General features: G+C 49.3%; 1 protein-coding gene across 1 annotated transcript in view; it reads right to left on the bottom strand.

Annotated features, from left to right (window-relative positions):
• Positions 1 to 27,732, bottom strand: part of ADAMTS10 (ADAM metallopeptidase with thrombospondin type 1 motif 10) — a 35,041-nt gene extending 7,309 nt beyond the window's left edge. Inside the window, exons 1-16 of the mRNA XM_036745475.1 lie at positions 27,509 to 27,732; positions 18,552 to 18,810; positions 17,453 to 17,814; positions 17,101 to 17,257; positions 16,523 to 16,740; positions 15,861 to 15,944; positions 14,968 to 15,113; positions 14,825 to 14,868; positions 13,487 to 13,592; positions 12,528 to 12,674; positions 11,921 to 12,062; positions 6,035 to 6,142; positions 5,320 to 5,465; positions 4,987 to 5,050; positions 2,359 to 2,461; positions 416 to 549 (exon numbers count right to left, since the gene is read on the bottom strand). Of these exons, the coding sequence (XP_036601370.1) occupies positions 416 to 549; positions 2,359 to 2,461; positions 4,987 to 5,050; positions 5,320 to 5,465; positions 6,035 to 6,142; positions 11,921 to 12,062; positions 12,528 to 12,674; positions 13,487 to 13,592; positions 14,825 to 14,868; positions 14,968 to 15,113; positions 15,861 to 15,944; positions 16,523 to 16,740; positions 17,101 to 17,257; positions 17,453 to 17,814; positions 18,552 to 18,654 (2,064 nt within the window). The 5' untranslated portion in view covers positions 18,655 to 18,810; positions 27,509 to 27,732. The remainder of the gene's footprint in view (positions 1 to 415; positions 550 to 2,358; positions 2,462 to 4,986; positions 5,051 to 5,319; positions 5,466 to 6,034; positions 6,143 to 11,920; positions 12,063 to 12,527; positions 12,675 to 13,486; positions 13,593 to 14,824; positions 14,869 to 14,967; positions 15,114 to 15,860; positions 15,945 to 16,522; positions 16,741 to 17,100; positions 17,258 to 17,452; positions 17,815 to 18,551; positions 18,811 to 27,508) is intronic.
• Between the last annotated feature and the right edge of the window lie 256 nt (positions 27,733 to 27,988).

Genomic DNA, 27,988 nt, shown 5'->3' with positions numbered 1-27,988 from the left:
CATGGAGTCTATGTTCCAGCCAAACTGGATGACTATCCCCCCACAGCTTCGGATTCTCTCTCTTGTGTCTTTACACAGTATAGTGTCTATATCTATAATGCCCTGCTCCCTACCCATCGCAGTAACAGCCTTTCCCCTCATACCTCACACAATGCACAGAGAACACAGAGTTTTTGCCCTGCTCAGTACACATACATGCTCAAATGTATAGTGTATTAGGGTTAGCTGGGCTTTAATCCCCTCCTAGAGGGTAGGCTCCATGAGGACAGGAATTATGTCTTGTCCAAACCTGGTATCTCTCCCAGAGCCTAACACATAGCTGTATATATAGTAGGTGACATTGTCCCTTATCACTGGCTGATGCCCTGGTCCTGCTCTCCTCCCCATCCCACCCCCTCCAACCGCCTTTCTCCACCTTGCACTCTCCATTGACGCATATATCCACGGTGTCCAGCCGGCAGGGCGTCCCATCCACCACAGCCGCTGCCCTCTCCGTGTAGAAATTGAAGCCTTCCGCCAAGCAGGTTAGGGAGCAGGACTTCACACCCCCTAGTGAGTAGAGCAGCCGTCACTGAATCTCAGAGTTGGAAGAGACCAAAGAGGCTGGCCAGTCCAACTTAAGTCTGAGCGAGAATCTTTCCTTACCACACCCAACCAAACAGTCGTCCAGCTTTGCCTGAAGACCTCATGCAAGGGCAAACACACTTTTTCCTGAAGTGGCCCATTCACTTTGGGTCACCTCCAATGATTGTGAAATTGTTCTGGACAGTAAGCCTATGTTTTCCTCTTTGTACCTTTTCCCTATGGATTCCAGTTCTGCCCTCTGGGCCAAGGAGAACACATCCAATCCCTCCTCCAATGACAGGCCTTCAGCCTCAAAAAGGCCACCCTAAATCTTCTCTTCCGGCTAATCAAGGCTAGTTCCTCCAAGCAATCCTCATCTACATACCATTGTCTCAAAACCCTTTACCATTCTGACTCTCCCTTGACAAGTGGGGATGTGAGAGGGGGGAGAGTAAGTGAGCAAGCAGGCATTTATTAAGAACCTGCTGTGTGCTAGGCACCGTGCTGAGAGCTCACAATATAAATACAAGGGAAAAAAAACAGTCCCTGAACTCTAAGAGGGCTAGGGATTCCCTTTCTTGATCAGATCCTAAAAAGAAACAGGAGTTGGGAATTTGTTGAAATTAAAAGAAGGTTTAAAGCAAGGGTGGGAAACCTGCGGCCTCAGGGTCACATGTGGCCCTCTAGGTCCTCAAGCGCAGCCCTTTGACTGAATCTAAACTTCACAGAACAAATCCCCTTAATAAAAGGATTTGTTCTGTAAAATTTGTACTCAGTCAGAAGGCTGCACTTGAGGACCTAGAGGGCCACAGGTTCCCCACCCCTGGTTTAGAGGAAAGGTTCTTACCTTTTTTTTTTATGTTGTAGACCCCCTTGACAGACTGTTAAAGCCTAGGGCCCCCTTTATAAGACACTCATTTTTAAAGGAAAAGCTAAATTTCGGTTAGAGGTTAGTGAAAATGAAAATTCAATTCTCCCCAACCCACCCCCATCCAAGTTGATGTACCTCCCTAAAATCTCTCTGGGGACTCTGAGTTGGAGGAAGAAGATGGTATTGGGTTGGCATGGAACTGCCAGGCTCTTACCGTCCTTGGGGATGATCAGCTGACAATACCCATCTCTCCCAATTCTTAATTTCACTTCTCTCTGTCCTTAATTTCCACTTAATTGGCCCAATTTTGTTTTTTCTGGGAGCTGAGTCACTGTCATATCCTCTGGGCTCCCAGAGGTATCCACAGCTGGTATCCACAGCCTCCTCTTCCTCTTAGTATAGCTGATAAGCTGGTGAATGTCTCAGAGAGAACAAAGCCCAGGGGATCATTGCTGATCTCGTCCAACCTCAGGCTTTTCCCAGGAAAATGGAATACTCTTGAGGGCAGGGACTGTTTTCAATTCTGTCATTGTATCCTTAGTACCTAGTCTAACAGGTGCTTAATAAATGCTTGTGGAACTGAACAACTGGGAACCCAAAGAGCAGCAAACTTGGAATTGGGAGACCTGACTGTCACATACAGGCTGTGTGGCCTGGGGCAAGTCACTTAACTCTTTTACAACTCAGGTTGCTTGAGTGCAGAATGAATGGTTAGACCAGATGGCCTCTGAGTTCCTTTCCAGCTCTGTATCTATGATACTGATAAACTTGGCAGGGCTAAGGTCACTCCTCTTTGTTCCTGTTGCACCCCCCACCCCCTGACTTGGGTGCAGGTTTTCTCCTTTCCCTTTGGATTCCTTATTTCTCCCATACCTTAGCCATGGGCCTCTGCCTCCCTCCATTCTTTCAGGCAGTCCACTCACCTCCCCGGTATGTCTTCCATGTATAATATTTCCCCCGGAAAGGGACACTGTCGAATTCCGAGCATTGCACCTCCCTGAAGTCCTGAGAGCCTGGGGGACAGTCCTGGTGGGATGGCAAACAGAGCACCACTGAGTGGAAAGGGGACCTAGAGGGTGATGAGGCCACAGCCTACCCGAACAAAGATCCCCCTACAACATCCCTGGCAAACACTGTCCAGCCTCTGCTTGAAGACCTCTGAAAATAGGAAATTCATTACTTTTCTGAGATGGCCTATTCCACTTCTGAATGACTTTAATAGTTAACTCACACTGTGCCAAAATTGGCCTCTCTGCACTTCTTCTCATTCTACCCTCACTGCCCTCTGGTGCCAAGCTTCTGTCTTTGGGGATCCAGAGAATCATACATTTAGAACCAGAAGGGATCTAAGTGTCTATCTAGTCTAGCCACTCATTTTACAGATGGGGAAAGTAAATGCCTTATACAAGGTCAGAGAGATAGTAATTGTTGGAGGTGAGGGATGAGGGAAGATAGAGGACACATCCCTGACTTCTGAGGCCCCAGCTGGCTTAGATGGTCCAGCCCCATGTCCTAAAGTCTGTATATCTGTGTGTTTGGGTTTGAGGGCAGTGGGTGCATGAAAGGACTGAAGAATGCAGAAGAAGGGCCTTCACATGTAGGGAAAGGAGACTGGTCATAGGTCTGCAAGATCCAACTGCAGTGACAGGGACTTAAATGAGGTGTTTTGAAGAACTTTCCACCTCCAGAATTGTAAGGCAGGGAAGTGGACCTTATTCTTGTATTTATTTCTTCTCTCTCCTGTCCCTCTTTGGACAGCATCTGAGAGGGGGCTGTCTAGTGGGGGCCATGGAGAAACAAGAAGTTTCTCCATAACATTTGTGGGAAAGGGCCATCCAGCTGCTGCTTCAGGACCTCCAATGAGAGGGAACCCCGGCCTTCCTTCCCCCTTCCCCCCTCCCCCCCCCTCAGGCAGCCCATTCCATCTCTAATTGGCAGGAAGTTTTTCTTTTTATCAGTCCTACTTTGGTCTCTGTAATTTCTACCCATTTCCCTACTTTTTTTTCCCTTTGGGGGCAAATGGAATACACCTAGGTATTCGATGTAACAGCCCTTCAAATCCTCGAACTCTGCCACCATGTCCGCCTGAGCGTTCCCTAATGATGATGGCAGCCCAAAAGACTAATGTAGGCTTGCACTGCACCAAGAAAGTGCTGCATTGTTAAACATCCTGGCTGTCATCTCTGCTACTGCCTGTTGTCCTCTTCTGAATGTTCTCCAGCTGATCGATGTCATTCCCAAACTGAGCACAGTATACTAGCTCTGGCCACACCTGGGCCATGTACAATCGCCTCTCTGGTTCAGTTAGTCAACCCCTAAGTATTTAATAGGTTCCTACTGTATGCCAGGCTACAAATTCAAAAGTGACGCAAGTCCTTACCTTGAAGAAATCTGTATTCTACTGGGATATGCAAAACAGTCCCATGTAAGTTCTGAATACTACACCTTTCTGGATGCAGTGCCACCCTGCATTATTCATCTTTTGGGCTGCCATTGCCACATTATCGATCTATCTTGACTATCCAGGTCATCGAACCCCCTAAATCTTTTCCAAACTACCCTCTAACCAGGCCTCTCTTTGTACTTGTGAAATTGATTTTTTAAACCCACAAGTAGAGCTTTATATTTATCCCTGATGAAATCAATTCTGCTCGACTCCGCTTGATGTTCTAGCTTGTTAAGATGTGTTTTGGGGGGGTCTTGAGTCTGTTGTACAGCATACTAGCTAACCCTCTCAGCTCTGTGTCCTCTTCAAATAATCTGACAAACATGCAGAAGGGGCATCTTGGTACAGTGAAAAGAGCAGGGCTCCAGTGTCAAAAGACATGGGTTCAAATCTCACTTCTGATGCTTTCTACCTTCATATCCTCGGCCATTTCCCTTCCCTGTCCAGTTTCTTCATCTGCAAAATCAGGGGGTTGGCTATGTTGAATTGCTTGCCTTCTCAGTGAGGGGTGGTGGGGAGGAGGGAGAGAATTTGGAACTCAAAGTTTTAAAAATGAATGTTTAAAATTGTTTTTACATGTAACTGGGGAAAATAAAATGCTAAATAAATTGAAAAAAGAAAAGAGCCAGAACCACCAAATAAAATGAGGGAGTTGGGCTAGATGGCTTTTGAGGTTCCTTCGGCTTCAGATCTAGGATCCTATCCATTCATCTAAGTCAACAGCAGTATCCAAGCATGTGGGTTATTCCACTGGAGACTTCCTTCTGGGTTGGCAGAGAGCCATTGGTGTGTACTCTGTGGATCCTCCTAGCTTCTCTATTTATGCTACTAGGAACACCATACCTCAAGTCATTCCTGCTTAAAACCTTGTTATCTGACTTCTATCTCTTCCTTACTTCTCACATCCCATCAGGTGCTAAGCTCTTTGGATTTTCCATCCACAACCTTTCTTATATCTGGCTCTTCCCAGGTGGCCACCGCAGCTCTTATCTCCTCCTCCTAATTGCAGAAGAGTGGGAGGCCACCAGGTCCAGCATTTGCCTTCTTTAGGCTCTGAGGACTAAGGAAAGGGGGATTGAGGCCTGAAAGAAGGGGCATTGCTTACATCTGTGTTGCAGGACCGATATCGACGCCGTTCCCCTAGGCAATATTTGCCTCCAATCGTTGGCCTTGGGAGAGAGAGACATAGAAGAAGTTAGAGGAGGGTGGTTGGGGGAGAGGATGGAGTGTGGATTCTGACCCCTAAGCTTTGCTTCCAGCGTAAAGATGAGCTTGGGAAGGAGGAAGGCTTTGAGCACGTGGCACCTATCATGGTGCCTCAGCAGCCTCCCTCCCACCCCTGAGCTGGGGGGATACAGGGATGAGGGACTCAGGAATGGTGTTTTGTGGGTATGTGTTTGAGAGAGACAGAGGAACAGACAGACACGGGCTGACTGACCTGGGGCTGTCACACTGCCGGCTGGAAGAGGAGACGCCACCCCCGCAGGTCCGGCTGCATTCACCCCATGAGGTCCAGGGGCCCCAGGCCCCATCCACGCCCTCTGGCCGTGACCCAAAGGGGACGCATACCCGCTTGTAGCACCACTGTAGGGGCGTCATCCTGATGGTTACAGCTCCCACCAGGACCGACGCCCCAGGCAGCACCTTCAGCTTTCCCAAGGTGTTAGGTGCTCTTCAGATGATGACAATGATGACAAATTTTTTTTTTGAGGGGGAAGGCAGGGCAATTAAGTGACTTGCTCAAGGTCACACAGCTAGTAAGTGTGTCAAGTATTTGAGGCCTGATTTGAACTCAGATCCTCCTGACTCCAGGGCCAGTGCTCTACTCACTGCACCACCTAACTGCCCCAATGATGACAAATCTGACATTTTTTATGTCAATTTGAAGATTACCAAGCATATTCTATTATTTGACCCTCACCACAATCCTCTGAGGCAGGCCCTGTGGTTATTGGTAGTCCCATTTTATAAATGAGGAAACCAAGACCTCAAGGTTGAATAACTTGCCCATGGTCATACAACAAAGTGTCACAGGAGGAATTTGACCCCAGATCTCCAGGTCCAGTATTCTCTCTATCCACTGTATTATGAAGGTAGCAGAGGATGAAGCTTCTACCTGGGCCAGGTGGGAGGAGGGGCGTTGGCATACTCACCCCCTTGTCAATGGTGCTGCTCTGGCACAGTGTGCCCTCGGCGGCTGGGATGCTGTTGGTGATGCACCGGTTGCTTTTGCTCAGGCACCAGAGTTCACTACAGACCTCCTGGGGGAGGAGAGAGGTCCAGGTGAGTCCCTGCAGCACCCAGCGTATGGGCCACCTAGTCCTGGAGTACCTGGCAAACTCCCTAAATCAACTCCTGGGGTCCAACTTTGGGGAGAGGGAAAAGGAGACAGGAGGGAACACAGACCTCCTCCAAGGCCATTGCCTTTAGCCTCCCCTTCCTCGCACTGGTCCATCCTTCAAGGCCAACTTTAGCTGTTACCTCCTCCAGGAAGCCTTCCCTGGGCCATGCTGCGAAATACGGCTCCTACCCTTCCCTGGATCTCTAATCCTTCATTTGATCACAACTCCCCACTCAGCTCCTTCTGAACTAAATATAAGAGCTAGAAGGGCCCTTTAGAGATCCTAGTCCAACCCCTTCATCTTACAAATAAGGAAACAGGGCACAGAAAATAAATGACTTGTTCAAGGTTCCACAACTGAGAAGTCGTAGAGAGAGTTAGGATCAAACTCAAATCCAGAGTTCTTCTTACTCCATGAGGAACCTCCCCACAGGTTGTCCGTGGCCTACTCATCTTTGTATTTCTAGGCTCCTTCCTTCACCTTGTACCCATAGCTGTCTCACTCCTCCCTTTGCTGCCATCCACCCAGCCAACCATTCCCCATGGGATTGTGTGTGGTGGGGGAGTGGTGGGTCCCTTTGCCCCTGCCTGTCCTTTCCCATCATTCCCTTTCTCAGAGTTCATTAGGGTTCACTCTTCCAAACAAATGCTTTTCTAGACTTTTCCTGTCTTTTCCTGCCATATAGTTCATGGCTTTTGTCCAGAGCACAGTTTTCCCCATTGAGTCCTAGATCTATTTCCCTAACATCTCACCCCTCTCTTTTTAACCCCCTCCCAGCTTCTCCATCTTCCTCCCCCATCCCACCCCCGCCGACAACCCTAGCATCCTTCCCAAGTCCCCATCACCATCGTGGGCTAGAAGGAAATCAGGCAGGATATACCTTCTGAGGTTCTCTTAGTTTCTGAAGTGGGGGGGGGGCAGAGACAGAGATAGAAGGACAGAGAGACAGAGAGAGACAGAGACACACAGAGAGAGACATAGACAGAAAGACAGAAACAGAGAGAGAGAGACACAGAGAGAGAGAGAGAGAGAGAGAGAAAGAGAGAGAGAGACAGAGACAGAGAGACAGAGAGACAGTGACAAAGAGACAGAGACAGATGGAAGTAGCCTCAGAAAGTGTCTAGTTCAGCCTACTCGTAAACTCAGAATCCAATCTACCACCATTCCAACAAATGGTCACCCAGCCTCTCCTTGAAGACCTGACGAAGGGGAACCTATCAGCTCCCAAGCCAGCCTACCCCACTTTGAGATGGCTTCTGATCATTAGGAAGTCCTTGCTGACATTGATTCAAAGTCATCCTCTCTTCCAGCTTTGACAGAACTAAAAAGATGTGGCTGGTGTCCCCACCTCACCCTAGGAGCTGTAGTTTCCATGGAGGGGTTGTGTGGGAGGGAGGGGGAGGCTGAGAACCTTTTGGCTGGTCCAGTGACAGGACAAGGACAGGGCAGGGTGGGGTGCAATGTTTTCAGTGAACACTTGGGAAAATGTTTAGTGTAATGGGAGACATACTCCAGAATGGAGAGGCGGGGAGGGATTTACTGAAGCTAAGCAGACTTTTACTGAGACTGGGGTCACCTGGGAGAAAGCCCATCCCTCCAGTTAGCCCCTCCTGTAGACAGAACCCAGGCAGGGACACAGCTTGGTGCAGTGGGTCAGTTGGATTCCAGGGCAGCCATTCTGACCTGGAGCCAAAGGGCGTGAGGCCCGGAGAGGAAAGGACCCAGGGGCCCTAGAGGGCTGGCAGAGACATCTAGCTCCAGCTGGCCCAAGGGGTGGAATCAGGGCAGTCTAAGTAACAGGGAAGGATTCCAAGGCTTGGGGCAAGAGCAGGGGGCCAGGTTCTGGCAGGGGAGTGAACAGAGAATTCCTGGAAGGGACTATTGAATGCTTTTAACCTATGCCAGGCTGTGAGGGGGCACTCTGTCCGGGAACGGCCCACAATGACTCTGATGTTAAGCAAGAAGAAAAGGGAAGAGCAGACTTTTTTTCTTTTCCTTTTTATTTTCTTCCCTCCATCATACTGCCTCTTGGCCTGTGGCGGAACATCAGCATTCCAGAAGACAAAAGTGAAAACATGTTCTGCGGGAGGTCAAGCTGAGTCCTTCAGATGTTGCAAGGATTACAGAGAAATTTGGTTGGCAGATTTTAGAATCTGGTGATTTGAGAAAATCCCTAGGGCTTTTTAAAAAAAAAACAACTCCCATCTATCTTCTGTTGGGGAGCATAAGACAGATACTGGGAAAGCTAGAGCTGGGAAAGAGAAACCCAGCAGTGGGAATGGGTACAGTCTATTAAATGCAGCCAGAAAAGAACAGACCTGAGCTCTATTAAAGAAAGAAAGGAGGAGGGTAGCACCCAGAGCTGGCCAAATTAGAGTGGTGTTCTGGAGAAAGAAGGCAGTAGGAAGTCCAGTGTTCTTGTCCCCTCACTCTATTCTCTGCTCTGGTACCCCTAGCATACTTGCCCTATAACCTGGGGTTGGGGGGTTAGGGTGGGATGGGGTTTGTCATTCATACAGATCTCTCATTGTTGGGTTCAAACATTTTTAGAAGTCACAATAGCTCAGGTAACAGCAGGATGAAACATAAGATCTGGGGCAGGAAGGTCTCTCAGATAAAGATTCTCTAGTCCAGACTTCTCATAGAAGAGATGTAGAAATTAATCAGAAAAGAGAAGGACTTTGTAAGGAGGACCTGCCCAGGTAGGAAGTAGCAAAGCTAGAATTTAAATCCATGTTGTCTGACTCCAGATCCTGTGTGCTTTCTACTATACCTCATTGCCAGGTGATTGTACACCATGAAGGTCTCTTAGAGGAACATAAATGAACGCATCCCCCACCCCACACCCCTCCATATGCACATACTAACACCATGCATTCCCCTACTGTCTTAGGCTGAGCCCGCAGCTTTTCCCTGGAGTTGTCTCTCAGTCGCACATAGACTCCACAGCCTCTCCTCCAGCTCCCAGTCTCAGTTTGATCTCAAAGTCTGGCCTCAAAGCCTCTCCAGGGTAAGTAGGCTACAACAGGTGAGAGAGGACAGAGGCACACCAGACCGAGAGTGAGGAGGCCTGGAGAGAGGCCAAAGAGACAGAAGGAGATTTTCTGAGGCCAGGAACCAGAAAAAGAATCCGTGAAATGTTGATGCACAGTTAAGAGAGATTTAGGACTCTCTGCAGGTCTAGGCTCCAAAGGGCTGGAGAGGATTCTGGCAGAGCTGAGCTGTTCTATCCAGAGTAAGAAGTCTCTCCTCCTTGGAAATCCAGCCATCTGGTTATGTACCTGGGGAGCTATCTATCACATGGCTGAATCTAGCCTCCCTTAACCTGACTAGGAAGCTCAAAAAATTCTCTTCCCCATGGCAAGGCTTAGTATATGACTGGGCAACAGAAAATAATGTCTTATATTTAATGGATGGATGGACACCTGGCCATCTGGTTACCGGTCAGTTTGCATGGCCTCAGGAGGTATGGATATATTGATTGGTAGATAGATGGAAGAGATGGATGGATAGAATAGATTGATGGATGGATAAAAGGAGGAGATGGATGGCTGGATGGAATAGAATGATGGATGAAGGGAAGAACCTCATGGATGATGAAATGGATGGATGGACAGAAAGAACAGACAGATGGATGCATTCATGGATAAACTAAAGAGATGAACAGAGAAAGGTGAACAATGAATGGATGGACATATGAATGGACAGATGAATGGATGGCATAGATGAATGTAATGCTCATGCAAATCTCAGCATTTCACATCCAAGTTATAACAAAAGCTTTTTTTTTGCTAGTCCCCTTCCCTTTATTCTCCTCACAACCTTGTCCAATTTACCCAATTAATGAAAATTGTGTTTCCATGTCATCTACCCCCTGCCAAAACCTGAAAGCATCTCCCTGATACCTGGAGCTGAAACCCAGGCTCTTCGGCTCATTTTTCAAGGACAGCTCTGAGCTGTTGTGCCCTCACATTTATAGGATAATTACACATCAGACCTAGATGGGGGCTCACAGTTTAACCCCCTTCATTTGACACATGGGAAAACCAAAGCCCATGGTTACATGTTGGCAAGAACAGGACCAGAACCCAGGTCTCCTGACTCCTGGGTTCTATCCACCATCCTATAGGATCCTCTGCTCATAGTCATTGCCCAGTCAAGTATATCTCCTCACTCTCCCCCAAATCCTCCAGTTTACAGTGGGGGGGGTGGAGAGAAAGAGAGAGAGAGAGAGAGAGAGAGAGAGAGAGAGAGAGAGAGAGAGAGAGAGAGAGAGCTCTTTCAGAGCTTAATCCGCAGGTCCCACCATCCTCCTGGGGAGGGAAGGAATGGAGGTAGGATCTAGTTTCTGTTGGCCACATCACTTCACCTCGAATGGCATCACTGATGTCTGTGGCTATTCTCTCTCTCCTGGTTAATTAGTGGGGGGACAACCTGAGGCTTGGGCTTAGTTGGGGGTGGGGCTTCCAAAGCACTGGATTTGGGCTAACACTAGAGACTTTTTTGCTTGGTTAGCTTCCCTAGGCTAACTCTGGAGTTCTGAGATTCTCTTGTTCCCTCTTTTCCTCTCTTGCTTCCCCCTTCAGAACCTTCCCCTCTCTCTTACTGGTTCTTTCCTTTCCTTTCCTCTCTATCCACCATCCCATAGGATTCTCCCCTAATACTCATTATCTCTGTCCCAACACACACACACACACACACACACACACACACACACACTCATATACACACACACTATTCAGGGCACAGAACTATCTCAACACCCTTGAGTTATTTCAACTACTGAGGTAACTGGAGGCAGAAAGCCGATGGCATCCTTAGAAGCATGGTGATTCTCCAGGGCTTTATCTAGGGAAGTGACTGGATAGCACAAAGGAGTCCCTCCTCAGGGTCTCCCACCATTTCTGCCCGTGTGTGTCAAGGTCCTGCAACCTCAGAGAACCAAGATCTCATGCCCTCTGACACAATCACCACCAATGAATAGGGAAGGACTTGAAAGTCTCAAAAACAGCTACCCTTCACCTTGAGACAAAGTCATCACTGTCTAGCCCTGTGATGTAATCTGTACCTAAGACCTCAGGCAACATGCAGCACAGTCTGATGCATGAGATTGACCCACTGGGACACACACGGCCCAGGGGGACACAAATATAGGAACACAGGAGAAGTCAAGCTCCCTAGAGCCTCTGCTGTTCTACACAAGGAAGTCTCACTGGGGTCTCTTGGTCCTTCTTTTCTGATAACACAATCAACTCTTTAGTGTGAGAGCCAGGATAGAAACACTGGTCTAGAAGCGTGGAACAGTTCTGTTTTTAGACAAGGCATTCCAAAGTCTTAATGTAGCTTTACGACTTGTGGGACACCCTGTCTACTAGCTACAATGCAACCTCTGGGGTGGGGGTGGGGCTGGGAAGAGAAGCTGGTACCCTTGTGAAGGCTATTGGCAACAGCTACTACATTCCTGCTCCGCAGATCAATTGTCCGAGACTTCCTGATTATAACAACTCAGTCTCCCTCCCTCTTGCCCTGGACAGCCAGGCTATGGAGGCTGTAGGGTTGGGCAGGCAGGAAGGAAGGGTGGGCTGGCACTGTCCCCTTTGCCCACCTCCCGTCCCACCCAGTACCAGGCTCCCTGCTCCCTTGTCTCCCCACCTCCCCCACCTCAAGACCCCAGAGAAAAGCAGGAAGGCTCTCTACCCCGTATTTACACTGGCGGGATTTGACTCCATACTGGAAGCGACACTGTTCATCTGCATCATAGGCCTGGCCCGGTGCCACCGTGGGGTACACGAAGTCCTGCCTGGGAGGGGCATTGTTCAGGCACAGGCCCAGGCCAGAGCTGGGAGAGGTCAGAGGGCAAAGGTCATCAGGAGGGGATGAAGAGAGACCTAAAGTCTAGGGGTTGGGTAGCTTGGGAGGTAAGATCTGGGGAGTGTAGATCCCAGGAGAAAACCCTTCTGCAATGGGAATACAGGGGAGGTCGTCAGTTTTTGGAGATGTCAGAGCTCATCTAGACTTTCCTTCACTCCAGGATCAAGACTGTCTAATGACACAGCAGGATAACCCGGGACCCACACAATTCTCCTCCAAATATTATTAGATGAGATATTTGTGAACTGCTTAGCACAGTTCCTGGCACGGAGTAAGTGCTCGAGATACACTTGTTCCCTTCCCTTCTCTTCCCCCTCCCTCCATCTCCCTTATATATTCAATCCCAGGGAGTGTCCCTGAAGCAATTCAAAGGACTGAGAATTTGGGAGCTCAGGGTAGGGGAGGTGAGGGGCTCATATCTCATCTCACTCACTCCAGAAAGCTGGTGATATAATCACGGCTGCAGGATGACCAGACAAAAGGATTCGTTTTCATGGTGACATGGGCGGCCATGAGCTTGGCTGTATCCTGGCCCTGGGAACCACATGTGTTTCCAACCCCATCATGGTTCATGCCAAACCTGGGGGGTGAGGGCACTGCTTGACTCTGCCTTTGCCCCTACCTTAAGAAGGGGAAACCAAGGCATGGGAGAAGAGATGAAGAGGAAAGAGAGTGAAGGGAGAGAGGAGGGAAGGAAAGGGAAGGAGAGAGAAAGAGAGAAAAAGGGAGGAGAGAAGAGGGGAGGAAAGGGAAGGAGAGAGGAGGGGAGGAAAGGGAAGGAGAAAAGAGGGGAGGAAAGAGAGAGGAGGGGAAGAAACAGGAGTTTGGGAGTGGCTCTGAGCGGGTAATAGTTGGATGGTTGAATAAGCAATGATACGGATGGATAAAAGAATGAGACTTCATTTTAAGACTACAGAATTAAGTTTGGCTATTCAGACTTGTGTGGATCATTCTCACACAGATCCTGGTGGTCCTGGACAGAAAAAAAATGCCAGTATTCTGTGAATGCTTGTTTTCTTAGTGAGGATGTATTTGCTCCTATGAGAATATGCCAATGAAATGTATTTATTAGTAGGGAATTTTCTTTGTAGTGAAAGTATTTCTGTGTCAGTCAGTATCACCATTGTTTGTTCTTCTCTGGGAAGAAAGGAGAGGAAGGGAAGGGAATAAAAAAGAATCAGGAGAAGATGGAGGAGGTTCCAAAAGGGGAAAGTTGGTGGAAGCCCTGAGTAAGAGAACAAAAGGTTACTCAAGGCTTTAAGATGAGGGGAGACAGCTCTTCCCCTTTTCTCAGCCTCTGCAGTGTTGTATCCATTGGTCCATCCTCCAGGATCCCTTCCCTCTGCCTCTCAAGACCAGCCCTCCCACCTCCTGTACCCCGAGTGGTCTCACGTGTGGCCGATCTCATGAGCAATGGTGAAGGCAGTGGCCAGGCCGATGTCCTCGTTGATACTACAGCTCCGCTCCCGCTCGCACATCCCACCCACAGGAGCCAGACCTAAGGGGTGGGCTAAGCTGCAGTCCTGAGGCTGGTCCAGGGGCATTTCACACACTACAGGGCTTTCTTGACCAGTCAGCCTCTGAGCATTGCCCAACCCTCAACAACTCCCAGGAAAAACAACTCTCCCTCGTTCCTCCAATCCATTCCTCCAATCCTCCTGTCCCACTCCCCCCTGCCTAGCACACACCTTGCCCCTTCCTTTAAGCCTGGAACATTTTCCTTCTCTAGCCTGGTATACTCTTCCGTACAATTGTCTGGACCACAATTGGAAACATAGGAATTACCAGCTCTTGGCCAGGGATGGAATATCCTTAATGAGAACTGGTTTTAAAAAAATGTATTTGCCTGGAATCTTACAAATCTGGTCAAGGTCTTAAACTGAAAATGGCAGGGGAGGGAGAAAGCTGCTAATGTATTTCTGCCAAGTCTCCTGTAAGGAACAGGTAGAATATAAAAAGGACATCAGTAGAAAGGCTCAGTGATTCACCAGAGACAGTATTCAAGAGAGCCAGCAATAAAACCCACAGTCTCACATTTCTAAACACAAATGCATCAGGGAGGGGTAATCTGCAAGGTAAGATGGAGAGCCTCACACAAGGGAACGAATCCGACCTCACTGAAACTTGGTGAATTGGGACTCCTGACTGGAATATGGCTATATATACAAGGTATTTTTTATTCAAGAGGAATAGAACAGAAAAAAGAAGTGGCATAATAATTTTGTATATTAAGACAATCTAATCATGTGAGGAAATCCAGTAACCAGAGGAGGAAAAGCAAGGTAGAGAACCTATGGCTGAGGATCAATAGGGAATATACTAGAGACCACTTGGGCAGAAGGAGTACATTGATGAGTTGAGGAAACAGATCATAAACTTGGCCCAGAGAGTTGATACAAAAATGATGGGCAGGGAGGAAAAGGGGATTTGATCTATCCAGGCATATGCTAGAGCTTTCCAAAGGTTTAAAGCAGAACAGTTGATCTATTCTTGACTTGACTTTTGGAATTGATTCTAAACAACAGGGAGGCTAGAGAAGTGATGGGAGCCTTGGGAGGAAATTACTGCTCCTTAAAAAAAATTATGATAGAAAAGGAATGGAAAGCCTGCTTAGTACATTTGAAAAACTGTAAATTGTCCCCTTTCCAAACCAGACCCAACTCTTCCCTATCCTGCTCCTCTCCTCCCCCTCACAGGATTTCCCAGCCTGACTGCAGGCCCCCACATTACCTAAAGTGCCACAAGGCTTATTCTTGTAGATGCAGATGTCATAGCTGGAAAGGAGAAAGTTGGGCAGGTGAGGACAGATAGTTTCCCCCCTCCAGCTCTTAGCTTCCCATCCCTGATTCCATCCCTTTTACCTCAGCACTCACCGAGTGATTAGCACAGCCGTGTCATGATTGGCCACACCATTCTCCGGGAGAGCATTTCCGTGACCACTCCGGTTCACAATTGATTTCTGCCATTTGCAAAAGCTGTCTAGCGACTTCCCTGCATGGTGAGTGATCTCCAGCGTGGGCTGGGAACAGAGAGAAGGAAGTGTGGAGGGGCCCACGTTCCAGAGAAGGCTTAGAGAGAAAGCCTGGGGGGAGCTCACCATCCAACAGTTAGGAGACACTCTCACACAGGGAAAGGATATAAGATATTGACCAAGAATCGTAATACTTCTCATGTCTATGAGCTCTAAGGTTTATAGGATGCTTCCCCCCTAACACACTTAATACCTGTGTAATTTTGGTTAACCTAGGTGAGCCTTGATTTTCTCCTGTGTCAAATGAAGGGGTTGGGCTAGATGCCTGCTAAGCTCTAAATTTATGGTCCTATGACCCCTTTGGGATGCACAAGAATAGAGTAGTCCTCACAGCTGAGGAGATCCCTGGTTCCTGGGCCTCCACCATTTATGGGCTCAATGAAGTACTCCTCTTCACCAGCCATGAGATCCACCTCCCATGCATACTGATGGTGGGATTCTGGGCAACCTCTAGGCAAATCTCTAACTATGAGTTACTGAGAGAGTGCTGACTTCCACTGGGAGAATGAGTTTTCTCATCTGGGAGTTTCCTATATCAGTGAAACCACAAGTCCAGACCCTTTCTAGTCCTCATCCTATTTTATGACTAAGGAAAGTGAGGGTCAGTGAGAAGGGACTTGGCCCCAGGCCACATAACTAGTAAAGTGCCAGAGCTCTGGCTCCACATCCAGCACCATCCCATGACTCTGTCCGATGCCAGCAGAAGTGGGCAGGATGCCACCTGCTCCCTCTCACCTGGTCTTCAGTGAGCAGGATGAGCCGGGTCACCATGATGTTAACAATATTCCCCAGACTGGAGTCCTGGAAAAGTTTGGCAACCTGACCTCCAGGAAACAAGGAAAGACCAGTCTTACAAGGAGCCCAGCCAGGGTGGGCCAGAGCCCATCTTAAAGTCCCACATCTGACTGTCTTTGGCTGCCTGTCATTCATCCCTCACCCCTCTGCCTCAGTTGTACCCATGAGAAGGAGTGAGGTGACTGGGAAGGGAGGAGAAATGTGTATTCTGGGAGTCTTCTGGGAATGAAGACCAGGGCTGTTAACTGGCTTGGAGTCTGCGCTTCTGGTAGGACTGGGTCATTTCGGTCTCTATCTCTGTGTGCCCTCCGCCCCCACCTGTCAGCTCATGTGTCCCCATATTTCCCTTTCTGTATGTCTCCAGTTTCCTATTCTTCCTTTGATTTCTGTCCTTCCAGGGTTCATCTCACCTTTGTTCCCTTGTTTTGTGTGGACTCCCTTTGTTCTGGGTTCTGGCTCAAGTTATGTGTGGAGGGGCAGGGGTAGAATGGATCATCTTCCTGCTCCCACAATTTCACCATGGTCTTCACCCTCCACCCCCACCTCCCTTCCTCCAGCCCTGACTCTCTCTCCCGACCCCACCTGGGGGTGATGACACTTACAATGTTCATGACAGCCAACACGTACTGCTCGATGTCTCGGCGCCCATGGTAGCCGACCATCATCTTGTCTGCCACCACTAGAGTTTCCACATAGCGCTCTCTGCTGACTGAGCGCTTCAGGGCCAGTTGTCCCCGCTCGGTCTCGTTGACCCGGGGCCTGGCAGGTGGCGGCTTCAAGGTACGCAGCCACCACGGCCGACCCTTCCATGGCTTCTCATCTGTGGAGAGCCCAGGGGAGCAGCAGCTACGCTGGACCATGGTCTCTACGGTCTTCATCATCTGCCTGCCTTCACCAGCTCCATCCCTCCCCACTATTGTCTTGTCTCCATCATCCTGGTACTTGTTTCCACCACCTCTTGCTGCCTTCTCCCTAATCATCTCACTGCCCACTGCCCTCCTGATCCCCTGTCTTCCTGTTCCAGTTTCCCCAGCACGGCCCGGGACAGAGAAATTTCTGCCATGTGTCATTTTTCTTTCTAGCTTCCATTAGACTGCTTGGGGGGAGGGGAATGCCCAGGAGGGATGGGGTATGCAGGTGGTTTGGGATATAGAGGGATAGAAGGGGCAGAACTGGGTACCTAGCACTCCACAGGCAGCATCCAGGTGGGGGTACTGCAGCGAAGAGCGTTTATACACCACGTGGGGGCTGCTTTCCTCGATTCCTCGGCCCCCAGGGCCTCCGCCACTCAGGGGTTCAATGAGGTATTCTTCTTCATCAGCCACAATTAAGCCGTGCTGAGGAAAGGGACCGTTAGTGACATGGGACTTTCCCCAGGTCCAGACACTCTCAGTGCCTTGTCCCTCTCCATGGACTCCCACCCAGACTCAGCGTTCCTGTCTCAGCCCCCAAGACGCCTAGAGCTCAACCCCCCATGGACTTGGCTCACTCTGGGCCCCACCCTGGCATTAGGGACCTCCTTTTCTGCTTACCAGCCCATTGCAGTTACTGATAGCCACTCTGGAGCTGAGTGGCTGACCCTGCAGGTGGCCAGCATAGAGGCAGTTGGGCCGGGCTGGGCGCTGCCAGGCAGGGCCGTCCCTTGTCCAGTATTCCACAGAGAAGTGCTCGGCCAGCAGGCGCCGGGTGTGGGTCAGGTTGAGCAGGAAATGGGTGCTGGGGGCAGCCACCTTGTAGAAGAGCCTGGGCTCCGGTGGTGGGGTCCTCGACCCACCTCGGCGGTGGCGCCTCCTCCCAGCAGGAGCTGGGGGTGCAAAGGCTGACAGCATTCCATTGGGGTCCACTCGCGTAGGGAAGGCAATTTCATAGCTCTTGAGGCTGGACAGGAATTCCTCTGGAGGTGGAGGAGTGGGGATTCATGGGATCATAGATTTGTAGTTGGAATAAACCTTAGGCACTGAGGCAGCTAGGTGATGTTGCCGAGTGCTGGTCTTGGAGTCAGGAAAACCTGAGTTCAAATCCTGCCTCAGACACTTGCTAGCTGTGTGACCCTCTCTTATTCAACCTCTCTCAACCTCAGTTTTCTCATCTGTAAAGTGGAGATTGTACTAGCACCCATCTCTCAGGGTTCTTGTGAGGATCAAATGAGATAATGTTTGTAAGGAGCTCTTCAAACCTTCCTAAGTGTGAGCGATTATTAAGGATCCCCTAGTCTAAACTCTTATTGTACACATGAGGATACTGAGTAACAGAGAGCTGGAGTGACCTACTTGTGGTCTCAAAGTGAGTAAAGATCAGAGGCAGGATTGGAACCCAGGTCTTCTGACTCTGAGCTAAGCACTGTGTCTCCTCAGGGTGGTAGCTGGCATCTCAATCCTGACCTTCTCTAATGACCCGGCTTTGATTTTGACTCAGCCAATACGATTCACGGGGTGTTCCCTCCTTGTAAAGCCTGGTCTCCTGAGTAGCATGCTCCCAGGACCCTGCCCCCAACTCAGATGAACAGCCCCTCTGTGTTTACTGTCTCTTCCTCAGTCAGACTCAGGTGCTTCTAGACGGTAGGACCCTATCATGCCATCCCACTTTTCCAGCTTTAGCTCACGCAGATCCTAACCACCTAACCTCACCTACCTTGAGACTGGAAGGCATAGGCACTGGAATGTGTGTGGTCCAGGGTGAGGGTGAAGACAAAGGCCCAGCAGAGGAGTCTGTAGGTGGGGGTGATCGCAGCCATTGCAAAGGGACGGGGGAGCGGTATGCCGACCCCAACAGGCCCGTGCCCACATGTCTCTCCTCAACCCTGCCTGGCTACGGCTGCCTCGCTGCTTCCCCAAGGCTCATAGCCCTGACCGCCTCCAGCTGGCCTCTGGGTCCCACCAGAGCATGGCTCCTGTGAACAGACAGAGAGAGAAGCAGGGTGAGTGGAGGAGGCTGAGGCGGGGCAGTCCCTGTTCCCAGCATACTGGGCTGAATCTAGAGAGCCCAATGGAAACTTGATTCCAAGAGGTGTTAATGTTCAGCATCATCCATTCATCCATTTCATTCAATTTATTCATTCAACAAACAGTCACCAACCAAAGTGCGCCATGTGCTATGCTCTGCACTGGAGAGATGCAAAGACCCTGTTCTCTTGGATGAAACTCAATTCAACAAACATTTCCTAAGTGCCTACTATATGCCAGGCATTGTGTTAGGAGCTACAAAGAGATACAAAGACTGAAGAAGAGGAAGAAGCCAGTGTGGGAGAAGAAGGAGGATAGCAGGGTGGCTAGAATGCTGGACTTGAAGTCAAAAGGTCTGGGTTCAAATCCCACCTCTGATGCTTCCTACCTGCATGACCTTGGACATATCACTTAACATCCCAAAGCCTCAGATTCCCTATCTGTAAAATGGAGGTGATAATGTACAAAGACATTTTGCTCAAGAAGCTCATGTTCGACCAGGAGTGATACGGTTTCTGTGAAGAGAACTAAGAACAGAAAAGGGGGTGCCCCAACTTCCCTTGCTTCTAGTTTATATGTGGTCCTTCCTCAGCCACACATTTTGGCCATGGAGGCGAGCGCGTATTCATGGCTCAGCTCCGGTCATTCTCTCTGGCTGTCTTCTGTGCCTGGATAGCTCTCCCTCCTCCGCTCCCACCACTGACCTCCCTGGCTTCCCTTTAAGTGCCAAGGAAAATCCCACCTTCTACAGGAAGCCTGCCCCAACCCTTTTCATTCCAGTGCCTTCCCTCTGTCTATAGCTTGCTTTGTGTATATTTATTTGCACATCGTCTCCTCCACTAGATTGTTAGCTCCTTGAGAGCAGGGGCTGTCTTTTGCCTCTTTTTGTATCCCCAGCACTTAGCCTATATGCCTGGCATATAGTAGGTGCTTAATAAATGTTTATTGATTAATGAATATCTACCAAGGAGTATCAGAGAGGGCCCGATTCCCAGAGAGGGGTCATGGTCTTGTACAAAGTCTCCCATGTCTTCTGACTTTAGATACAATGCTGCTCCACACGAAGGATCAGTACAATAACACACTGATCCCTGAGTCTGGAGGGGGCATGTTCACATGTGTGCACACACCGTGTGCATATAGATGAGTGTGTATTCACGCCTACCTAGGGAGGCACATTTAGTGATGTTGGGCTCAAAGCTTAGCTTTATTAGTTATTGCCTGTGTGACTCTGGACGAGGAATTTCCCTTCTTTGAGACTCAGTTTCTTTATCTGTAAAATGGAGGGTTGAACTAAGTGATCTCTAAGGTCCCTTCTGCCTCTAAATCCTATGACCCGGACATAGGTAGGCTATGCCATCCTCTCCCTGAATAATAATAAAAAACAGCTAGCGTTTATACAGCATTACTTTGTGCTGGGCACTGTGTTAATCACAGTCTTATTTGATCTTTACAACAACCCTGAGAGGTAGGTGCCGTTATTATCCCCATTTTACAGATGGGGAAACGGAGGCAAAGAGTAAGTGCCTTGCCTAGGGTCACACAGCTGGTAAATGTCTGAAGCTGGATTTGAACTTAGGTCTTTCTGACTCCAATGCCACCTGAGTTGCTGGGGAGCTGGCATAGTGGATTCAGCACTGGACTCAGAATCAGAAAAACTCATCTTCATGAGTTGAAATCCAGCCTCGGACACTTACTAGCTGTGTGATCCTAGACGAGTCACTCAACTTTGCCTCAGTTTCCTCATCTGTCAAATGAGCTGGAGAAGGAAATGGCAAACCACTCCAGCATCTTTGCCAAGAAAATCCCAAATGGGGTTATGGAGTCAGACACGACTGAAAATGACTGAACAGCTCCAGTGATAGGGAGCTCCCTCCCCCAGAGGCAGCCTATTCTGGCATTGGCTAGCTTTGCTTGCTCAGAAGTCTGTCCTCAATCTCAATGCAGGGCCAAAGTCTGCCTCCCTGTAATTTCCCTCCATTGTTTTGCCCTCTGGGGCCTACAAAGAACAAGTCTGTTCACAGAAACACAGCATTCCAGACCCAAGAGAGATGTCAGTGTTTAGCAAGCACAGCCTCGAATGGAAACATGATCCTCTTCTTCCACAATATTCTCGATCCAAAGTCATCCAACCTTGACTTGAAGATTTCTAGCAATGGGGAACTCACTACTTGGCCAATGCCTACCCAACTGTACAATCTCTGCCTGCGATTGGCTGTGGTTTCCAGGGTTTTCCTTTAATCTTTCTAACAAGACTGTTAGTGACTGATACTGGCCTTGGATCTTTGCAAATTCTTCTGAGTCTTCTCATTGTGCCTACAGTGCTAGGCACACAGTAGGTACTCAGTCAATCACCAAGCATTTATTTAGTACTATGTGCCTGGCACTGTGCTGGGCACTGAGGATACAAAAATAAAATAGTGATACTCTCTGCTCTTAAGGATATGATATATTCACAAATTAGTAATTTGTGATATGTACAATTAATACATAGTGACTTCAGCAGAGCATGATGGGAGAATCAGGAAAGGTTTCTTGAAGGAAGTGGCAGCTAAGTGGACCCCTGAAGGGAGCTAGGGGTTCTAAGAGTCACAGGTGAGGAGGGAGAGCATTCCAGGAATGAGGGAGAGCCTGTGCAAACTTATGGAGGCTGGAGATGGGATGTCAGGAACTAGAAGCGCAAGTTATGTAAACAAGTGTGGCTAGAATAGGAGATGGAGGGCAAATAACCTGAAAGCTAGTGTGGAGGGTGAGTTAGACCCGGGCGTGGCTAGAGGCAAGGGAGACCGGTTAGGAGATTATGGAAATAGTCCAGGTGAGAAGCAATAATACCGTGAACTAGAGCAGGTATAGGTGTGAGAAAAGAAAAGGAGATGGTTATGATATAAGGCTGTGCTGGAGCCAGCTCAAACTGGCTATTGAGAGAGCTGATTATTAAATTTTCAGTGTGGGCATTTTCACCTTGGAAATTGGCAAATGTGATAAATCATGGCTTGATTTATTGTTTGCTAATTGTCTAGGCTTAAGAAAATAATGGGAAATATTAATCATGTGAATTGAATTTAAAAGTGGATCATATGCATTCCCCGCCCCCCCCACCAAGAGCTGGTTGTTAAACATTTATCAGCACACTCTCAGGATATGAGATATTTTGAAGATGTGCTACCAGTGAGCTCTGGCAAGTGCCAGAGTGAGTGAGGGGGAGAGAGTGAAAGCCGAGAGTCAAAGATGGCCCTGGGTGACTTGGGAGTACATTCAACAGTAGTAGGAAAGTTAGGATGAAGGAGTGGGTCGGGGGAAAGAGAACAAGTTTGATTTTGGCAACGTTGAGTTTAGGGCATCTCTAGGATGTCCAAGTGGAGATTTCCAGCACATAGTTGGAGATTGCTGAGACTGGAATTCAAGAGAGAGGTGGGGGCTGGACACAGAGATCTGGGAGTCATCAGCTTGGGAGCCGATGAGACACCAAGAGAAAAAAGATAGAGTAAAAATAGAAGGGAGGCCAGGCCAGAACCTTGGGGTAGACCCAGGAGGCATGATATGGATGATAATTCAACACAGGAGACTGGGAAAGGGTGGTCAGATAGGAAGGAGGAGACCCACAACAGATCAGCTTTGTAAAGCCAAGGGAGGAAACAGCCAGGACAGCGTCAAACGTTGTAGAAAGTCTGAGGAGGACGAGGACTGGGAAGAGGCTTTTAGATTTAGTGATAAAGAGAGTTTTTATGATCTTGGTTGGGGGCAGTTTTAGTTGGCGGGCCAGGAAGCAAGTCAGCCAGGAAGCATTTATTAAGCACTTATTATGTGCCAGGCATCGTGCTAAGCTCTGGCGAAACAAAGGCAAAAGACAATGCCTGCCCTCAAGAAGTTTACAGCATGGAAGTAACTGGGTGCCTACAAGATAGAGGCAGAGATGATGGAAGGGAATCTCAGAGGGGGAGGTACTAGCCGTGGAGAAAGGTGGAGGGTCTGGGAGGGTCAGACTGATCCCTCCTTCAAACAGTGAGAGAAAGAGGGGACCTCCTTACGGCCAAGGCTGACCCTTCTGCCCATTCACTGAATCCAATTGTCCCCCCTACCCTCCTCTTCTTGTATACTTCCTGCCTCTGTGGAGCTCATGGTCTCTTCTCCTTTGGGACCTTGTTCCATTGAGCAGCCCCTCTCCTCTCCATCTGTGATCTCTCTCTGTCTCTCTTCATCTCTCTGTTTGCTTCCTTCCATTTGTCCCTCCCTCCTCATCCAGCTCCTCTCTCCCTCTCCTCTTCATCTTTAATATCTCTTTCAATCTGTCTCTGTCTGTCTCTCCTCTCTCTCTGTCTCTATCTCTTCTCTCTGTCTATCTATCTCTCTGTCTCTCTCTCTGTCTCTATCTCTTCTCTCTATCTGTCTCTCTGTCTCTCTCTCTTCTATCTCTCTGTCTCTCTCTCTCTGTCTCTATCTCTTCTATCTGTCTCTCTGTCTCTCTCTCTCTGTCTCTATCTCTTCTCTCTATCTCTCTGTCTCTCTCTCTCTGTCTCTATCTCTTCTCTTTCTGTCTGTCTCTTTCTCTCTCCTCTCTATCTCTTCTCTCTGTCTCTGTCTGTCTCTGTCTTTCTTCTCTCTCTCTATGTCTCTGTCTCTTTTCTTTTTGTTTGTCTTGCTCTCTGTCTGTCTCTCTATCTTTCTCTCTCCTCTCTCTGTCTCTGTCTCTTCTGTCTGTCTCTCTCTGTCTGTCCGTCTCTCTCCCTCCCTCCTCATCAATCTTCCTCCCTCCCTCTCTCTTGGTCTCTAGCTCTTTACATATGAATTCTCTCATTCAGGCCTCACTGACAGTCCTTTGAAGAAGATATTACAGGTGTCATCACCCCAATTTACAGATGACAAAATTGAGGTTCAGAGAGGTTGTGACTTGTCCTAGGTCATACAGGTAGAAAGTGCCGGAGATGGGATGAACCCAGGTCTGTTGACTTCCAGACTGCCACACTGACACCTTCTCTCCTGGCTCCTTCCTCTCTGACTAGAAACAGGCTCTGGTGACCCCAGTCCTAATAAACCTCTTCCTGGCCCTGCTGATCCTTTGAGGTAACATCCCCTCTCACTGCCAAACTTCCAGAAAGTTATCAACACTTGAGGCTTTCACTTCCCCTCCACCCAACTCCTTCCTCAGTCTTTTCAGCTCTCTGTGTTCATACTTGACCCTCATTGAAGTGCATGAAGCCAGGTGACTGGTGATCTCTTAAGAACTCTCATCCTTAGAACCCTAAGACAGGCCTCATTCTTTCACTTCTCTGCCAGCCACCACCTCCTGTCTGTGGCCTCTCCTCCTCTGCCTTCTTTATGGTTCCTCTTCAAGGTGAGCTCACCAGGAGATCCTACACCCCGAAAAGGGGACAGGAGAGAAGGAACAGCCAGAGAGGAGCAGCGCTGCAAGTCTTAGCTCTGTCTTTTACTCAATATATAGCTTTTGGGTGAGTCCCTTCTATTTGGTGGGCCTCAATTTCCACGTCTGTAGAATGAGGAGATTAAGCTCAGTGTTCTCTGAGATCTCGACCATTGTGATTGTCCTAAGGATTCTTTCTGTCTCCTAATTGTGCATCCCTAAAGCTTTGTTCTTCACCCTCTTCTCCCTCTCCCCTTCTCAGCTATTCTACTCTTCTTTTTTTTAAGCCAGGACTTTACTTATTTATTGATCTGGTCTAAGTAGGTCAATGTAAGTCATTAAAAAACAAAACAAAACAAAACACCCAAGCCAAAACAACAAATATGCTTTCTAAAAGGCAAAATTTGCACATGGTCCAATAATGATGTTTGCAGCTCTGGTTCCTCAGGAAGGACAGCAGGACTAGTTGTTCATTTTCAGGCTTTCCTCACCACCGGAGAAGAAACCTATTTAGGCTTTGGTAAGGAAACTTCATACATTTGTTCACAGACAAATCCATCTGATGCAAAGTGAAACATGCCACCATTTGCTTATGAGAAATGGTTTTGTTTCCTCATTCACAACAAAGCCATTTCACCTCCTCTCCCTTCTCAAATCCCTGAGACTTTGAAAGGATAAAGAAACCAATTTGAAGCTCTTTGGAAGGATTTCTTTGCCACGGAACAGCTTGAGTCCAGCACTGAGAAGGGCCCTAGATTTCTGGGTTTAAAAGGGTCCTGCTGTGTCACTTCCATACTGCACCAACATGAAAATGGCAATTCCCTTTCCAAACATTCAGCATGCAGTCATGCCACAAAGCTGGGCTCGATGGCTCAGCGATTCTATTCTTACCCATGGTTTTAGGGTCCTGGTATTGAGGAAACAGCTGGAAAGGACCTCACAGACCATCCAGGCCAACCCTGTCATTCCTCATTTGAATGAGAACGTTGAAGAAGTTAAGTGACTTGGCCGGGGTCACACAGCTAGTAAATGTCTGGGGTGGGGCCTGACCCAAGGAATTCTGGCCTATCCAGTCTCACGTTACCTCTCATCACCTGGATGGATGACTCCTCTTTGAGAGACTCCTGCCCTTGGTCTCCATCTGCTTCATGTGGGTCACCTTCCCTCCAAAACTGGGTCCAGATCCTTTCTTATTTTTGTCTTCCTGCTCTGAGTCACCTGACCTGGGTACCTTCTTTATTCTTCTCCCAGGAAGCCTTCCCAGGCTCGGGTAGGACACCCTCCCCTCCCCTTACCTCTCCTAGCATTTTGTCAGGCTTCTCTTCAATATGCTCATGCTGCATTTACATGTAATATTGTATTTACCTGACCAAGAAGGACCCTCGATCACATCTCAGATCCTCCACTGACAGGGAGCTCATTATCCGAGGAGGCAGGCCATCCACTTTGGGATGACAAGGGCTAACATTTCTCTGGCTTCCTGCGGCCTGGATGGTCCCTTTTCTACAATACAGTTCTAACTCATAAGCCCCTAGGATTTAGACTAGGTAAAGAACTTAGAGATTACCCAATCCAATGCCCTGTTTGTAACAGATGGGGAAACTGAGACCTGCTTGGAGTCTCCTAGGTATTAAGTGGTGGGGCCAGGATTCAAATCCAGCATCTTTGACTCTGAAGCCTCTTTCCGCTAGACACACTGACCCCTTCAAATCCTATGTGCTGTTATTTCATTTTCTAATTTCTTCTCTCTCTAGGCTGACCGTGAGCTCCCCAGCATAGGGGCCCCTGGTGACTCATCTCTGTCTCCCCACAGAACAGTAGGGTCCCAGACTGGCCTCCTGGTAAACATCCATTTAGTGACTAAATCTTCCTTTTAGCTCTTTCCAGGTGCATCTCATCTCAGGGACTAGGGGGTCCCATTTTCAGGGACACGGAGGGAGGAGGGGTAGGGCATTGTTGTGACTAATAGGGGGTTGGGGTAATGGGACTGTAAGAAAGCAGAGGGAGGGCTGGGGCTGAGTTTCTACAGACCCTCAAGAATTGGGGATGGGAGGGTGTGGGGTGGGGAAGGGGTCGAGTCCCCACACAAAGCCCTGGGGTTCGAAGAGCTTAGTCCATGTTTGCCTAATTGAACTAAAGCTGGAGAAGTTGCCCTTCCCCCACCCCCTGGGCCCAGATTGCTGGTCAGGCCCTTCCTGAGCTGCTATTTAGAGTCTCCGCCCTGTCCCCCTGGTAGGGTCCTGGACAATCAGCCTGGGCTACAATCCTGTCCTTCCTGGCCTGCCCCCAGCTTCCAGTGGCCTCCCGGGTGGCAGTGAGCTGGGAAAGGTAGAGGATGCCCACAGTCTACAGAGAGTCACCCCCTACCCCACCCCAACCTAGAAACCCAAATTTCGGACCGGCAGCGGGATCCTGGCTCCAGTGTCTAGTCTCATTCATTGAACCAGCTCAGGTTGACTGGATCCCATGCTTTATCACCCCCACCCCCACTCCCGGCCCAGCTGGGGCCCAGGGAGGCCACACAGACAAGCAGAGGGCTTTCAGGCCTGACCCAGAAAGGAGGGGGGCACGGGGCTCTTGGCATCCAATCCCAGGCCTCGGGGGAGGTAGGGGAGCCTGCAGCAGCAGGGAACCGAAAGGGCTGGGGAAGAGCCAAAGGATGTGGCCTGGTAATTAAAGGGCCCAGTTCCCCTGGGGCAGCTGTGGAGAGACAGAGAGAGCCCACACTCTCCCTCACTCACCCAAGACTCTCTGCCTTCTGAGTCAGGAGAATGAAAGTGGCAGGCACACAGGGGCAGGCACACGGAGCCAACCCTGGCCAGACATACACAGAAAAGATCTCTCCCACACAAACCCTCAAACATGCACCCTCATTCAGACGCTGGCTAGCTGGAATGCTTCTGTCTCTGCGTATCTCTGTCTGTCTTTGTCTCTGGGTCTCTGTGTGCATGTGTGTGTGTCTCTCTCTCTGTCACACACACACACACACACACACACACACACACACACGGTTTCCTGAGCTCATCGCTGCAGCACAACTTGTAATTCTTATGGAAACTCTGAATGATGAGCTGGGGGTGGCTGGTCTGCCTCCCTGGCAGGGAGGGGCACCCCCTCCCCCCATGCTTCACTACCTCCCTGCTCTGAGATCCCTAATAAACTAAAGGCAGCCTGAAGTTTCCCCGCACTCCCACCCCAGACCCCCTTTCCTCTTCTGATCCGAACCACAAAGCATCTACTTCTGGAAAGGGGAAGGGGGCGGGGACAGGATGGACAGACGCCTTTACCTGGTTCCTGGTCCCTGGCTGTCTGGGATGTCCCCTTGGGTGGTGCTTGGTGCTGGGGCAGCCGGTCACTCTGTGAGACCCAGCGGGGGCACAGGGAAGTGGGCAGGCTGCTCAGCTCTAGGCTCCCGACTCCGGACTCCGGCCTCCGGGCCCGGCGCCTGCTGCACCAGCCCTAGCCCCAGCTGACTCTTCCCCCTCCTCTCGGCCAGCTGTGGCGGCAGGAAGGGAGCTGTAATCACAGAGGCCTGAGCCGCTGCAGCAGCGGCTGGATGGGGGGGGGAACAGGAGAGGGAGAGGAGAGGAGAGGAAGAGAGAGAGAGAGAGAGAGAGAGAGAGAGAGAGAGAGAGAGAGAGAGAGAGAGAGAGAGAGAGAGAGAGAGCTTCCTGAGAAATTTTGCCAGCTTTATTTAAAAAAAAAAAACAAAAACAAACCAAAAAACCCACACAGCCAGAAACCCCGCCTGCTCAGCTCCCTCCTGA

This window comes from Trichosurus vulpecula, chromosome 1 (assembly GCF_011100635.1).
Source record: "Trichosurus vulpecula isolate mTriVul1 chromosome 1, mTriVul1.pri, whole genome shotgun sequence".
Taxonomy (NCBI): domain Eukaryota; kingdom Metazoa; phylum Chordata; class Mammalia; order Diprotodontia; family Phalangeridae; genus Trichosurus; species Trichosurus vulpecula.
Note: the sequence above shows the minus strand (reverse complement) of the source record. Positions and strands in the feature narration are given on the sequence as shown.